The sequence below is a fragment of the Aptenodytes patagonicus genome, chromosome 4, assembly GCF_965638725.1.
Source record: "Aptenodytes patagonicus chromosome 4, bAptPat1.pri.cur, whole genome shotgun sequence".
NCBI lineage: Eukaryota > Metazoa > Chordata > Aves > Sphenisciformes > Spheniscidae > Aptenodytes > Aptenodytes patagonicus.
Window position 1 is genome coordinate 34380855 of NC_134952.1, and position 16405 is coordinate 34397259.

General features: G+C 39.3%; 1 protein-coding gene across 1 annotated transcript; it reads left to right on the forward strand.

Moving 5' to 3' along the window:
• Nucleotides 1-4: 4 nt before the first annotated feature.
• Nucleotides 5-14819, forward strand: VPS37A (VPS37A subunit of ESCRT-I). The gene is made up of 12 exons (XM_076336322.1): nucleotides 5-181; nucleotides 4240-4314; nucleotides 5172-5286; nucleotides 6203-6303; nucleotides 7253-7469; nucleotides 8529-8599; nucleotides 10490-10617; nucleotides 10705-10763; nucleotides 10855-10923; nucleotides 12912-13055; nucleotides 13778-13858; nucleotides 14088-14819. The coding sequence occupies exons 1-11, from the start codon at nucleotides 54-56 to the stop codon at nucleotides 13856-13858; spliced, it is 1188 nt and encodes a 395-aa protein (XP_076192437.1). The 5' UTR covers nucleotides 5-53; the 3' UTR covers nucleotides 14088-14819.
• The last annotated feature ends 1586 nt before the right edge of the window (nucleotides 14820-16405 follow it).

Here is a 16405-nt window from a genome sequence, read left to right on the forward strand (position 1 = left end):
GGGCTGCGGTGCCGCCGGTGGCCCCGCGCCCGCCGGGGGCTGCCGCGGGGAGGATGAACTGGCTGTTCCCCCTCGCCAAGGGCGGCGGCTCCTCCTCGCCCGCCGCGCCGCTGCCCGCCCTCACCAGCCTCCAGCAGCAGAAGCAGCGGCAGATCGAGTCCCTGCGCGGCGCCCACGCCTCGTGAGTGGCCGCGGCCGGCCGGGCGGGGGGGGGGGGGCGGCCTGTGTCGTCCGAGGCGGGCCCGGCGCCGCTCGGGACCCCTGCGGGACCGCGCCTCGGGAGGGTGTCGTGTGCAGCCGCACGCGCACCCAGAGACGTGATTTCGCCCCGTCCCCTCCCGGGGAGGCCCGGCTGGGTCCCGCCGGCCCTCGGCCGTGCGCGGCGCCGACCGCCGGCGGGGCGGGTAAACCGGAAACCGAGCCGCCGGCGCTGTAGCCCGGGCCGGCCGAACCCCGGGGTGTTTCGGGGGCGAAGGGTCCCGCCGGGCGGGAGCGGGGTGGTGCGCGGGAGCGGCCGGGGGACGGCGTGCCGCGGGGTCCCGGCGCGGCCCCGGGCAGGGGCGCGGGTGCGTGGCTGGAGGGCAGCGGGAAGCAGGCCCGCGGCGGGGTGGGGGGTTGCATTTGGAAACCGAAAGCAAGATTTGCTGCCGGGGCGGTGGGGGAGGCCGTCCCCGGTGTCTGGGGGTTTGTAGGTGTGGCTTGGCCGGGCGATCGGGCGCAGATCGTCGTGCCCAGTTAGACCGGCCGCTTGACCGGGAAGTCAGCCGAAGGATTTAATGGGTTTTAAAGTCCGCAAAGAGATACAGATTGCGTGTGTCGGAATAAAGCCCTCTTTCTGGAAACTGGCTGTAGGAGCGTAGTTCTCAAAAGTTAAGAATCAAACATACAGCATAAAGGAGCTGTGCGTCACAGTGGTCTTATCAGCAGTGCCGTTGCAGCCCTACTGGCTCTACAAACGGTTTTTCTGATGTACAGTGCTCACTTGCTAATAACTGACTGTTCCTTAGTAACTTGTTTTATTTAGATGCTCACCAGAGGCAGGTGGTTTTTTCCTGTTCAACAGCCACACTTTTTACAGCAAAACACCTTCCTTTATCCTGAGATACTCCAGCTTGTCAGTAAGCTGATCAGTTTTGCCTAAATTTTAGTCTTCTAAAAGTGTTCATCTTTTAAAAGGAGATCCACACTTCATATATTTCAAGTATATTTTCTGTGAACGTGTAAGCATTCATCCCTCCTAGGATGTCTGTTGAAGTAGAATGATAGATAGTAGAATGGATCGCCTCCAGAAGTGATCCAGAAAAAGAAACGATAATATTTTCTGTTATGTCAGGCGGAGGCTAGGAGTGGAAGAGAAACTGATTGTATTTCCAAGTTTAATAATTGCAGTTCGCTCACTACCCTAATAGTTTGAATTATCACACAGGAAACGTAAGTATGACAGTATTGCTAAGTATTGTCTCTTGCTTAAACTTAAATCTGTTCAGAGCCAATTTTACAAGTATTTTTGAAAGATGGTTCGCTTTCCTAAGGAGCTGTCTCTGTGAGTGCGCAGCAGCTTACCTAACTAGAAGTTTTTGTTGGACTGGCCTTACTTAGCCTTTTATTTCTACCCTTTTTTCTCTACCAGGGAGATGAGCTCACCCCAAGTTAAGTCCTCAAAAAAGGTGATCGGTTTTTGTCAAGGTCAGCTTGCTGAACTGGTTTACCACCTGTTTGTGCAGGCACCAGTTCAAGCATGTGCAGAGAGGGAACGGACCCTGCAGCCAGGAATGGAGATGAGGGGTGGGGAGATGGTAGCTGCTCAAATGTGACTTTTCAGCTATGTAAACTGGCCTGTGTCATCTCTCTTGAGGATAGGTGTAAAAAACCAAAAAAATAGGCAAGCGAAGGAGTACGTTCTGGCAAAGCATACAGTTTTCATAAGGGATACTTACTGCTGAATAAATCTGAATAGCTGTGCCTCAAATTCTGTGCTTCTAAAAAGGTACGTGTAGTGGGTGCAATTTTTCAAAAGTACGAAGTGTTCTTTTGGGCGGGACTGATGCGCTTGCTTATGGACTCCACGGCAGCACAGATCTATAGGATAGGAATATGCATCAAGCATTGCAACAGCGTTGTTTCCTAAGCAATGATTAAATTAATGTTACTCTAATGTTTGTTTTGTCTGATAAGTATAATTTGTCGTTCATTTATGTGTATCCCAGCTGCTCCTTACTGAAATGCTCAAAATAAGATTCTTGGCATGATGTAGTTACCTAAGTTAGGTAAGTTTGGTTAGTCTTCGCAGGTAATAAAAGCCCAGATCTTAATTTCATTGCAGTAGCTAGTCTTCCTTTTCAGGATCCCTCACAGGTTAGGAGCTTGAAATGAAGTTTTTGTGTTTAAAAAACAGTTTTCTTATGTTTGCTGCTGTTCTAGACAAGGTTAAGAATGTGCCGTTTTTCCAGTGTACCCATTCCCACTTGGGGAGGGGACAACTAAGTTTATCAGTTCAAGGTTTTGCTTAAAGGAGGTTATAACAGTTTGGACAGCTCAATGAGATTCTGGATTTCTTGTTTCTCTCTCCCTGTTCTCCTCTTCCTTCCCAGTTCATGCACAGGTTATGCACGTGAGTGGAGCATAATTAGATACCCTTCTCAAAAGGATTTTGTAGCAGGCTATTAAAATGTGTGACACATGATTACAGGGCAGGAATGTGCATGAGAGATTCCAGGGAGAATCTTTCAGTTAAGAATGAGGAGGCGGCGATTTCGGTGTGTTCTGGAGCCCTAAACTCTGATTTGAATTCTCCCGTGCTGAGGATGCCTGATAGTTTCTTCAAACAGCATGTGATTTCACAGGGAAAGAGCAGATACCGAGTTGTCTGTGAGAGGAATAAGGCTGGGCTGTGGAAAGCAAGGTGCATAGCTAGGTTTGTGTCTTGCTCCACTTATTCCCGAAGCTCTGAAAACTAGAGTTTTAAATTGTATGTGCAAATAATGCTTTGGAGGGATACAAAACGCTCCTAGCAATACACTTAACACACATTTGCAGGTAATGTGTTTTGGGGTTTTTTTGAGGAAGTAATTGTATGGAGTGTACCTGGCGGTGGATGGAGAGGCATTTCTGAAGTTGGGTACAAAGAGGCTTTCTGGGAACACCCAGCTGCCGTTATTCCCAATTTGAGCTGTGTTCCCTCCCTTTATAAGGGAGCCTTAGAGAGGTGGGAGAGAAGAATATTATTAACGAGGTGCAGACAGGAAAAATACATGGAAGAGGAATCAGTCTGCTTTTTAAGTTTGTTTTGATTGAGGCATTATAAGATGAAGCTGATTTTCTGCCCTCCTTTCTCTCTGAGTGCCAGCTTAGGTGTGTTCATTTTGTCCGGAAATTCTGCTCCTGAGCTAAGTCTTCTACTTCTCCTCCTCCTCCGCATTCTTTGGGATGCCATCTTTCAAAACAATCTTGCTGTGCATACAAATTATGGAGTGCTTTGAGTGTTGAAATCAACTTACTATTAATGCAGCTGATTTAAAGGTTTTTCTCAGTAACTTACCTGTTACAGGAGGAGCAAATTTGGATTCAGTCTTACCAGATTTCATAAGATACATGTTTCTTCACTCGATGCTTTCAGGGGTGTCTGTGTCTTGAATGCCACTGGATTACAGAGCTTTACATTCTTGCAAGTAGCTCTTCTCCAGATAATTCTTTGAAGTATCTGTGCAAATGCACAGAACTTGGTTCATGTGGAAAAAATGACTATTAAATAGTAAGCTAATCTATTAAGGAAGAAGGCCTAGTGTGATGTATGTTTTAAATATTGATCTGTAGGCAGCGTTGCAGAGCAATGCTTAGTTGTGAACCAGGTGTAACGCCTTGGCAAAGTAAATATTTTATCAGATAAAAATCAGTATATAAAAAAATCACTGATGTGATATCTTAAGTTAAACCAGTAAGTGGAGAAAAATAAGTTGAGATTGTTGTCAGATCAGTAGGTAGCACAATTTTTCTGCCAGTATTTCCATTGCTTGTGATCATGTATGAGGTTTAAAAGTTGAATCTATTATTTTTTGCTTTAATCTTAATATTCAGTATAGCATTCTGGAGCATATTAACTTATTCCAGCATTTTCAATTTTATTCTTACAAGTCTTTTCAGAACTAAACTAAATACAAAGGTCTGAGGTTATGCCTTTTTTTAGACTTTAGGCTGTTACACTGACCGTGAATTGGATGTTAACAATTTCTTCTTTGACAGCATTGCAGAAATTCAGAAAGATGTGGAATACCGACTGCCATTCACTGTAAACAACTTGACAATTAATATTAACATGTAAGTAGAGTGAGATATCTCTATGCACATCTTGAAAATTAAAAATGTTCTCAGAAAAAAAAGTAGTAATAGAACATAAAACATAAATGGCTCCTATCTCATAACTAATTTCAGGAACTGTAACCTGGATTTGCGTTAGTAGTTGTAGTGATATGGGTGAAAGTAGTTCATGCAGGTGCTCAGCTGAAAGCAAAGCTATGTTTTGCTGTGCTCAGCTCCTAAGATACCTGCGTGCTTGTAGTTGAAGGTAAGTAGGAGAAAATGCTTGAGGGTTTCTGATGACTTTGAATCCCCTACAATAAACTTAATTAGTAATTTACTAACATGCTGTAACTCCTAGTACTAACTCTTACCCCAGTGAAGCTTCTGGATCATAACTTAAGTGATTTATTGTAACATTTCCTATGAATTTACTTTGGGGGCTGCTTTTGCTCTGGCAAATATTGATGGTATTCTATTCACAAGTTTTTTATTACTTTAGCCTGATAACTTGCCTGATATTCTTGCGAGTTACACTGCATTGTCTTTGTAGTAATAACATTTGTATTAGAAAATACTCTTGTTATGCTACAGCTTTTTCTTTGTCTGTGGACATAATTGCTTCATTGTTATACTACAATTTTGCCCAGTAAATGCTCTCTTCAGTTCTGTGGAAGTCCAGTATTTTAATCTGTCTGATTTCTAATTTTGTAACTGAATAATCCTCTTGTGTGCTTCACTCTGTATTTCTCCATAAATCTTCTCGTAGAAAAGTAAGTTTATGTAATTAGTAGTATTTTTTCTTTGCATAAGAAGCCTTCTTATGCAAACTTTATCATGGGATGTAGCTGTATTAATGATTATTCTTGTATTTGCAGCTTGCTTCCACCTCAGTTTCCTCAGGAAAAACCAGTCATCAGTGTTTTCCCACCTGTGAGACATCATTTAATGGACAAGCAGGGAGTATATGTGACCGGTCCATTAATAAGTAACGTATGTATAATTTGTAGCTTCACGTATATCTACTGTTAATAGCAATTTTAATACATGTCATACTAGATTATTGCTAATACTTCTGGTAAAAAAGACTAGTACACATCCTAATCCCTCTCAAACTATATTGTGAGGGGTCTGAAAACAAAAATTCAGTAGTGTTCAGTATACTATTATTCATTCTTTTACTGCTACCATTACTGAATTCAGTATTCCATATATCTAAAACTATTTTAAGTTATGATGGCTTAGAAAGTTCCTATCACTTTTCTCTTTAGTACCAATAGCACAGTTCTTGTTTCTCTACAGCTATTCCCAATACGGGAGAAGGATGCTTTAAGACTGTTCTGTAACGTAGTTCTTTCTACACTAATCGTGTTAGAAAGATGTAAAGGTTTTAGCTCTAATATGCAGGATTTTAATATGCTGTGTGTTTTGGTTTGTTTTTTTTTCCTCTGCCAACAAGGATGTGTTAGTTTTTTTGAGTTGTGGGGTGGGGTTATGACTTTTTCAGAATGCAATTAATGATGCTTTTTGTCTCAAACTTAAATCTTGGTATTTTTTTTCCCCCTTTGTTTTTTTTCCCCCCAAATGTAACTTGGTAACTAAGATGGGGTTTTTTGGGTGTTCATCAGAAATGTTATACTTGATTGATTCTCCATTGATAATGGCATATACAAAAGACTTGTAGTTTCTGTTCAGTTCTGAGTGGCTTTATCACTTTATTTGGAACTTGTGTAAACACAGTTTACGTTAGCTGGTATGTCTCTGAAATAGCTTACAGCACTGGCGGGTGGGTATAATAAATAGTCAAGTTCAGCACATTTTGGAACTGTTGGATTCCAGGAATAATTTTTCTTCTGCATCTTGCTGCTTCAAGTTTTTCGAGTTTTTTGTTTTGTTTTGTTTTTACCAGTTTACAATGCACTCAGATCTTGGAAAAATTATTCAAAGTTTACTGGACGAGTTTTGGAAGAATCCTCCAGTTCTGGTTCCTAGCTCAACATCATTTCCATAGTAAGTATCTATAAACATGATGAATGGAACTATGTGTATTAACTTGCATTTTTAAAAAGAGACGAAACCAAGTATTAGGAGGGCAGGAACAGGAATAATGTAGTGGCTGTATTGGGAGACATAGATTACCTGCCCTTGCACAGTTTCATGTGCTTGCTTGATGGCATGATTGTTTTGAGAAGAAACACTAGATTTCATTGGAGTTACTGTATCAACACGCTGATATAACTTCTGTTTTCTTGAAAAAGAAGAAATGTTTACAGTATCAGATGAAATCTTGAATTTGCTGTGTATCATGATCTGAGCAGTTGTGTTTCTTCATATTCTGTTCATAATCTCCCAAGTTTAGAGGCAGCTTCTGTAGCAACAACTGTGCAACAGAAATTGCGCAATTTAAATAATTGTATTATATATGTAAAAGTGATCTGAGACGTTACAGCTTTATCAGTACAACTGTGGTTCTCGTGGCTGACAATGATACTGGGTTTAGGTGCAGCTGCAGTTGTGAATTTAAAAAAAAAAAATCATTCATGTTATGTAGAAGTAATTATGTGTGTGTTTCCCAAGCTGTTAAATGCTATACTGTAAATAAGAACTAATGTATGACACAGATGCATTTCTCAGGACTTTTAGATGGAAACAATTTCAATTTATGCTCTCATAAATTTTTGAGAAGTAGTTTTCTTATAATTAAGAGTTTGAGTGTGTATTTGGCTGCTCTACAAGAATATAGTTTAATGGAGTTGTATATTATGTTGCAGTGTAAGACATAAAGTAGACTTACTACGTTGGAAGTAACTGAGAAGAGAAAACGCAAAGTTTATGGTCTTGTTTAAAAATTCAATCTTATGTCTTGTACGTGGTCTAGTAGTTATAATTCAAATGATAAGAAATGTGCTGTAAGCAGTTGGTTGCTCATGGTTGTGGTTTTTTGTTTGTTTGGTTTTAGCCTTTTCAACAAACCAGCTGGAATGCCTCCTTACCCTCCTCAGGGCTTTCCATTTCTTCCTCCATACCCACCTCAAGAAACAAATAGAACAATGGCAGCTGTGCCTGTTGCTGAATCAGTTTCCTCAAGCTACACTACAGACAAGCCTGCTGCTCCCTCTTATGGCTTGATTGCTGATCTGCCACTACCTGTTCCGACAGCAGAAGCAGTGCTTCAGGTCTGTGCACTGAGTTTTACTGCTTTAACTATCAGGCACTGGGTATAAGTTCCCTCAAGGGCACACAGGGCATTGCCACAAAACTCAAGGGAGCAGTCTGAGTGACTGCACTTCATTGTTTTGCCGGTGCAAGGAAAATGAAATTGTCATTCTGGCTTTGATGAAGAGTTTTTTAGAACAAACTTGAAGTCAGAGCAACAAGTTTGTCTTTCTGAGTTTCAGTGAAACTAGTGTTATGCTAAATATCTTTGAATATACTTTTTTTTTGGAGCTGCACTCCCCCATAGTGCAGCTGTGACTGTTTCTCTAGCCATAAAAAATGAGATCCTTTTCTCTATATGGGATTTCCTGCCCAGAACCTATCAGGTGAGAATGATGTGCAGTCTCAAGCCTTTATGGGTAAAGTATTTCTCGGTTTCATGCTTCAGATAGCTTCACGGATCTTGTATGTGTGTACTCAGAAACTCCCTGTCACTGATGCACTCTGGAAGGATTTTTTGGAATGTCTTCCAAAAACTTTATATCTAAATGTTTAGTCTTTCATCAAATCTTGTCTTTAGAAACAAAAGCTCTCTTCATCTTGGAAGACACTTCTCTGGTTTTGTAGAATTTCAACTTTCTACCTTCTATGAAGACAGACTTTTTTTTCCTTGTCTAAAAACTTTTTTCCCAAGGGATTGTAGCTTTAAAAACCACATGAGAGAGATCAAAATGTCAATCTCTTTCTCTGTTCTCACTTCCCTGAGTTACACTGCTCCTATGTGTTTCCTGCCTGGTTCATCTAGCTGTTGTCAAATGGAGGACATAGCAAGACAGCATTATTTTCCTCCAAAATTGACTCATCTTTTATGACATGCCACCCCAAACATCCGCAAGTATTTTGTTGCCATTGTTGAGTGGAGATGTCTTTTGTTCGGAGGCTAGTGCTACTGCTTCTTACTGCTTTTCCTACTTCTCTTGTTGCTGTCAAATACTTCTCTCTGGTTTTGGATTAATCAGGTTAAATATCAAGAAATTGCTCTTCAGAAATGTACTAAGCATTTCTCAACTTCCATTTAGGTTGGCCAGAATGGATTTACTTACAAGATGCCTGATGTTCCTGATACATTTCCAGAACTCTCAGAACTAAGGTAAATTTTCAGAAGGTAGCAAAACTTTCCATAGTCATTAAAAGGCAATTACTGCTGGTCTGTATCTGATTTTTGTCAAAAACCTGTATATATCACTGAAAGGTTTTTGTAGAAATTACAAATAGGAGAAATACCACTTACCAAAATTGTACAGTCAGAAAGTAAGCCAGCCTTGTATTCAAATGTGCTGCCTGTTTAGGGTTTTCTCAGCAGGAACAATACTTCAGGATTCAACACCAGCAAAAAGAGCATCTATTTTTACTTTTCCTAACTATCAGCGTTCTGCTGTCTTCTGGGGCCTCACCAGGGTCTTGATTTCTACTAATACAATAAGCGTAACTTTTGAACGAGGAAAGGGGACAGGGAAATGGACTTGAGACTGGTTCACAAATGGACTGCTTTGTGAGCAGCTCAGCATGCGCGGGGGGTTGGGTTAGATAAATCTAGGTGGTAAAAGTACCAGCTGTCCCAGTGCAAATCACTTCCACATCTAAATACTTCATACACATATTACACAAATATTTTCATCAAAAGCATATCTTGTCACAATTCAAAAATATTGTATTAGTTATTCTTCCCAGCAGTTTGCTCTGATCTAATGAGACAGCCTCCTTGATCAGTTTTCTGGGATTGAGTAGATTACAAATTAGCTATTAATTCTGAAGGGGTCTTAGGAGATTGGTTTCTTTCTGATCGCACATCTTTATGGTGGTATCATAGTTTAGCGATTGAAAACTCTGTCCTTTCAGAAAGGAAAAGACCTTCTGCAAGAAGGACTTCTGAGTTTGGTTTTTTTTGTTTCCCTTGACACCTTCTTAAGAGCCTGTTTAATTTAGCTAAATCTGCTGTAAGTTCTAGCAGCATCCTTATTATGTAGCAGAAAGTTAGGGGGGTATCAAGTTTGGTCCTTCCAAGAAGACCAGATTAAAATTCCATGATTCTTCTGGTGTTGGTTGAGTTAAATCACAAATGGTATTGCAGCTGTTCTAAGTAGCTCTCCTGGGTGTAGGTGGCAATGTTTTGGTAGCTTGGGGGCTGCACAGGTGGCCTTTGTGAGAAGAGGCCCAGGGGCTGCCCCCGTGCCAGACACAGCCGGCTTGGCAGCAGACCCACCACAGGATAGCTGAGTCGATCAGTGAAGCGGCTGGTGCCTCTATGAAAACACATTTAAAAAAGAGAAAACACTGCAGAGACAGTGAGGATTGAGGGGAGGGGTGGAGAAGTGTGAGAATCCTGTGAACACCAAGGTCAGAGCAGAAGGGGGAGGAGGTGCCTCAAGCGCCAGAGCAGATACTCATCTGCAGCCCGTGGAAGTTTTGGAAAAGACCACAGTAGAACAGGTATTTCCCTGTAGCCCATGGAGAGGACTATGCTGGAGCAGGTGAGGTGTTTTAGTTTTTGTCTGTCTTTCTCAACCATCTGACTCTGACTGTAATTGGCAATAAATTAAATTAATTTTTCCCAAGTTGAGTATGTTTTGCCTGTGATCGTAACTGGTAAGTGATCTCCCTGTCTTTATCTCGACCCACAAGCTTTTCTCCTATATCCTGTTGAGGAGGGGGACAGAGAGAGCAGCTGGATGGGCATCTGGTAGCTGGCCAAGGTCAACCCACAATAGTAGCATTAAAAATACTTCATATGAAGTAAGGCTTGAAATGAGAGATACTTTTTAACACGCTGCTTTTTAAGCTCACTGCTGCAGATACAATCCAGGAGAAACTCCTGCCCACAATCCTGGAGAAAGGGGGAAAAATAAGTTGCAGTTAAGTGTCGTGTATCTGTAAAGTCTCAATAAATGCCTCAAACTTTTGACTTTTGGCAGAAATAACTAACTCTACACGTAATGTTTGCTGTTAGTTTTAAATCTGCTTTCTTTCTGTTTGAATATAGTATATCGCAGCTGACCAATATGAACGAGCAAGAGGAAGTGTTACTGGAACAGTTTGTGACTCTACCACAACTGAAGCAAGTCATTACTGATAGAGATGAGTTAGTGAAAAGCATTGAAGAGCTGGCAAGTAAGATGTCAGAACATTAGCATCTGTGGCTGTGTTCTGCAAACTGAATCCTTTAAAAAAAGTAGTAATAGTGACTTTATTTTACAGAAAAAAACTTGTTGCTGGAGCCTAGTCTCGAGGCAAAAAGACAGATGGTATTGGATAAAGTAAGTGAGCAATAAAATCTTTTTCAGAAATATTGGTTGTAATATTCTGGTTTTTTCAGGGGGAAAACATTCTTTTTCTTCTTCCTTCCAGTATGAGCAACTCACACAGATGAAAGCAGCCTTTGAAAAAAAGATGCAAAGACAGCATGAACTTAGTGAGGTATAATCTCTATATCATATTATCCTTTAAGAATACTTCAATAAAACTGAAGTTTTGGGTTGTATCTTTATTCATAAAGAATATCCTTCTGGTTAGACTCTAATTTTATATGAAATAGATTCACATCGAGTATGAAATAAAATGGGATGAAGTACCAAACAGTTTGAAAGCAAAACAGTGTTATGATTGCACTACTGGTTTTTTTGGGTTGGGTTTTTTTTTTTAACACCGCAATAGAAGCAAAGTTGGAAGAAGGGAGTGTGATGAGCATTTAGAGCTGTTCTTAAGTACAATCCTGGGTCAAACCAGTTTTAAGAATAGAATGATTTTTAAAGAAGGCTGTTTAATTAATGGTACCCATTCAACATAATGAGCTTGTAAAACTGTACTAGATGGAAATGATGAAAACCATTGCTTTAGAAACTTAAATTCTGTGGTTCACTGGGTATGCTTACTTTGGGCAACATGTTATATATGCTGTCAAATTTTGCACATTCTAAAGAGCAAATAGGGTAAAGTCATTACTTCAGAAAGCAGTTTGGGGAAGGAGAATAATTTCTTAGTATGTTTACCAGGATATGCATTAAAAGATGCAACTTTTCATAAAACAATTTCTGCGCTGAAATCTTCAGTATTTGCAAGACTTGCCACCTGAGAATACAACAGTCCATCAAAATAGCGTGCATAGTACCTGAATTTCAAAATGCTCGAAAAGTAACAAAATACGAAATAGCAAGCAAGAAGTTAAGTGACAGCAAACTGAATTATTTCATTGGTGATCTAAATGAATTAAATGTTTCCTCACTTGAAAATCAGAATGGTCTGACTCCTAATGCCTCCTTTCTGTGTGATGTAAGTTGGCTTTAAAGTGGACGGAGGTAGTTGGCATTGAGAAACTTTCTACTTCTGTAAGAAATCACTTAAGAACAGGACGTAATACCCCACTGCTATGTTACCTTTTCTTTTTTCTACGTTAGATTTGCTGATTCAATTTAATGATGGTTAGGAGGCTGAGAGTTGGCGAGTTGCAGCTGGATTTTTGTGCTGTTTTTCCACATGTGCTGTATCTTCATATAGTGATGTTCACTGTGCACTACCTGGTATCTCCTGTTATCTCTCCTTCAAAGTTCCAGACAAGTCTTTTTACTTGTACTGTGGGTGAATTTTAGCCATCTTTTATTAGAGCAAACTCTCCTTATTTTGCACAAGATTAATTTAACAGGAAATTTCTGATTACATTACAGTTTTATAGTACATAAGTAAAATATTTTTCATTGGGTAGATGAAGGGTAGTCCAAGCATCTAAAATCTATACATATCTTAGCTTTGCAGTTCTGGCTCTGTACAGACTCCTACTGAAGACGTGAATCACGTTCTGATTAACTGTCCAAATGTATTAGAGGAAAAATAATGCAGTTACACGCAATAAGCAGAAATAAGGTTTGAAGTTCATAAGAACAGAAGAATGAGTATACTGGTTTAGATCAGCAGCCCATCTACTTCTTGAGTAGGTGCTTTTTCCTTTCCTGTCTTCCTCTCCACAGTCATTTCAAGGCTATTTAAAAGCTGAACAGTAGGTGTTTTTTTACTTTTTTATACTTCTCAGGTTTACTACTGACTTTGAGTTTCAAAAGTAGATCCTATTTATTGAAGACACTTGAAACGCTAGTTCTACTCGAGAACCTGTCAGATTTCCAAGTTTGATGCTTTCTACAGTGTAGGCTAAAAGTTGAAAAGCTTTATACATTTGTGAGAATGATTGTGAATCAAGACCTAAACTAGCAATGCTTTTCTCACATTGAATCCTTTCTAGTTTAACAAGCTATACTGTTTCTTGGAGATGAAGCTTCATCTGGTCACTTAGGCTTTTATGTAATAATAATGCTCTATTCACATATCTCATATTTATATAGTTATTTATCTTTCTTCCTGGAAATGCAGGTTTTGATGGACAGTTTAATATTACATAGGAGTTTTTATTTCCTTAGAGTTGCAGTCCAAGTGCTCTGCAAGCCAGACTTAAAGTAGCTGCTCATGAAGCTGAAGAGGAATCTGACACTATTGCAGAAGACTTCTTGGAAGGCAAAACAGAAATAGATGACTTCCTTAGTAGTTTCATGGAAAAGAGAATGGTATGTAATATACAAGTCATTCTAATCTGAGAGATATACAACACATAGTGAATAAATTAAAGACTTAGAGTTTGAGCAGTCTTGTGATACAGAACAGTGCTTTAGTAAGCTCCAACAAAAGAAAAATATATCCCTAAGTGGCTTCAGTCTATTTAGAATATAATCTGCACTCTGAAGGCACATATTTTTAAGGCAGGAGTGCAAAGGTCTCCTGCATTAGACCCTAGTGCTGTGTTGTTGCAGATATTTTTGTGCCACTTTCTTCTATATAGATATGGGGGAGATAGCCACATGGACAATATTAAATTTGTAAGTCGACATAGAATGACATGTTATCTTAAGCAACCTTAATGTTTAATTTATTAAACTCTAATTATTCTGTTGATGGCTATCACCAAATAAGTAACTGAGGTTCAAAAATCACCATTCTTGCTCGTGCTGTGACAAGAGCAACTTACCGGGTAGTGTACCTTTCTTTAAAGATGCCTAATAAATGCATTTCATAACATAGGAAACAATTCTCTTCTCTTGTAAACAGTTGTGGATGGAATAACGTTATCAATATAGACAGTTGTTCAGCCTGAAGCTTGGAAGGGAGGTAGTTCACAGGGTTTTCCTTCTTTAAAGAGCCTGCAAAGTAGCTAAATCATTAAAGAGAAACTGTGGTATGCATTATAGAAAATTCCTTTCAGAATTCACTTTTCCTATGTCTTGTTTTGTAGCTCTGCCACTGTAGACGAGCCAAAGAGGAAAAACTTCAACAGGCAATAGCAATGCACAGCCAATTTCATGCTCCGCTATAGGTAAACTGCTGTTTTCATATTTGTGGTGAACTTTTTTTTCTTTTCTTTTTTTACAATTTACCTCATTGTCACACACTTACAAATTGCTAACTGCAAATAGATTTGTTACAATGCTTTGTATTCTAACAAAGCTTTCTGTGGAAATCAAGTATGTACTGCATCTGTTGTATTTAAAACATAACTTCTGGAGGAGTTAAAAATGTCTAATTATGGAAATTTGTCTTTACAGACTTCCTGCAAACTACACCTGCCAAGAGAACGAGTGAAAAACCCAATAAAGCACACTTTTTAATAACTATTATTTGCAAATAAGCATTTCATCTTATGTGGTTGTATTTATAGAAGAGATTGTATACAGAGTTGGGATGGGTTTTGTACAAATTAGAATGTCTCTTTATATTCTCATTGTACTCAAGAATCCTTCTATTGCAATCTTTGCACTAATTTCTTGTATTTATTATTGATAGTTCTTATTATATTTAAGTTCCTGCTGCTATACTCCATTCTTCAGAGATTAAATATCTAAACATGTAATTTTGACTAGCTTTTTACATTTTTATAAAAACACAATTCATATCTTTTGTATTTTGAACTTTAAACATAGATTTGGCTTGATCTGTGGAAGAGTTTGAGATAAATGGTGGTAGGGCTTTGGAAACTGAAGAAGTTCATAATTTGAGATTGTCAGTGGATTCACAAGCTGTCTTTTCTTGAAGCCAAAATGTTTAAGAAGTAGTTTTTTACTTTTAAGTGATAATACAAAATTAAGTATAGCCTGTATTGTGTTTTGGATAAGTAGATTTGGATTAAGCAAAGGATACGTTGGAACAAATTATATTGGAATGAAAATAGCATAAATGATCTCTGTGTAGATTTGGTATGTTGCTCAGTAACACCGATGCACTTGATTTCAGGAGTGGCTTGGTACCTACCACTGTAATTAAACACAATTTTCATCTAACGATTTCATTTTCATATTTGTTTTTACTTAAAGGAAAAATAATCAGGTCACCTCCCAATTTCTGCTTTATGCAATATGAAATGTTCATCATGTGAGGAACTCAAAAGCACTTTAGAAAAACTAGTTCTGAAGTTCTTTGTGAAGTAGCAGTTCTTTTTTCCTAATTTTAAGGAACAAAGAAACTAATTTGGCTAGAGTTGCATAATGTGTTATGTTAAGGCCAGTGATAGAATTTGGAAGCAAGACTTAATTCTGCCCTTTAATCACTGAATCTTGCCTCTGGTGAGCTGACTTTTTTTAGGACGAGGGTGTATCTGGTGAGAATGGATAGGACCAAGTGCAGTATTCTATAGGAGAAAAATACAACCCTTAAATAAATACGTGCTTGTATGTTCTCTCTTGCTCTTGCAAAAAGACATGTTCTTTTTCTTAATCTTGTCAGTGCATTAGGTTTTCACAGAGACAGACAAGTTCCAGAAGAACAGAAGAATTGTACAGTTCTGAGAGCTAAAGAAGATGAAGCACTGATTAAGTAATCTATCAGGAATCCTGCTTCTTTCTTGTCAGGAAGCAGTCTGGAGATAAACCTCTTAGCCAAGACACTGCCTCTGTGTTACCTAGATATGGTCACAGAACATCACAGATTCGAGTCTCAAACTAAAGCATGTCAGTCCAAGCGAGTTCTTTTCTGTATCACTCGTCTTCAGTCAGTCCTAAACTCGATGCTCTTCTAGCAAAATGCAATAAGGTATTTCTTCTGAATTGGAGAAAAGTGAGTAAATTTGGAGTTAGGAAAATCATGTAAGTGCAAGAAGTCTGTTCCACAGGCTAGTGAATCTTCAAATGGGGCTCTAGTCTCAGCCCTGTCATACTTTACTGTGGTTGTCTGTCTTAAGCTACTGCCTTTCAGGGCGAGTAAACTATTAGCTGGTATTTGATGAGATTTTTCTTTGTAAAGCTGGTCCAAATTCTGAGATTAGATGTCTCAAGCAAATAGAGCTATGGTCCAAATCAAAGAAGATACTTAGGTGCCTGAAAAAATAAACAGGTTGTAAGTGCCATGGTTAAGCAATAATTTTAGAGTATCTTCTCGCAAAAAAACATTTCTACTGACTGTGCATAATACTGCTTGTGTATTGACATAGCACTTCTGCTAATGTGCTAACTAAAGCCCTAATTAAAAATGAGATCGCATAGGTTTCCAAGCGGTTCTGGACTTCGGTGTCTGAGGAGTGTGATTTCTGCAGCTCTGGAGAAAAGTTAGATTCAAGTCACCAGTGTTTCCTTCTTGGCAAACTATCTATTTTTGTGCTGAGTGTACAAGTTGTTTTGGGTCTTTTTCTGAGTATCTAGCTAACGAGCTTGAAGACTAGACACAATCCTGTACAGGGCTGCCTTTTTTTGTTGTTGTTTCTTCCTTGTAAGCAGAGAAAGGAACAGATGACCAAACACCCAGTGTTGGGCCAGTATCTTCTTCATACATTTTTACAATGGCATGGAATGACAGACTTCTGTCCTCATCTGCCTCCTCCTGTTGAACGTTATGTGGTGTATTATGATGCTCTACTGTGACTGAACTCTCTAGC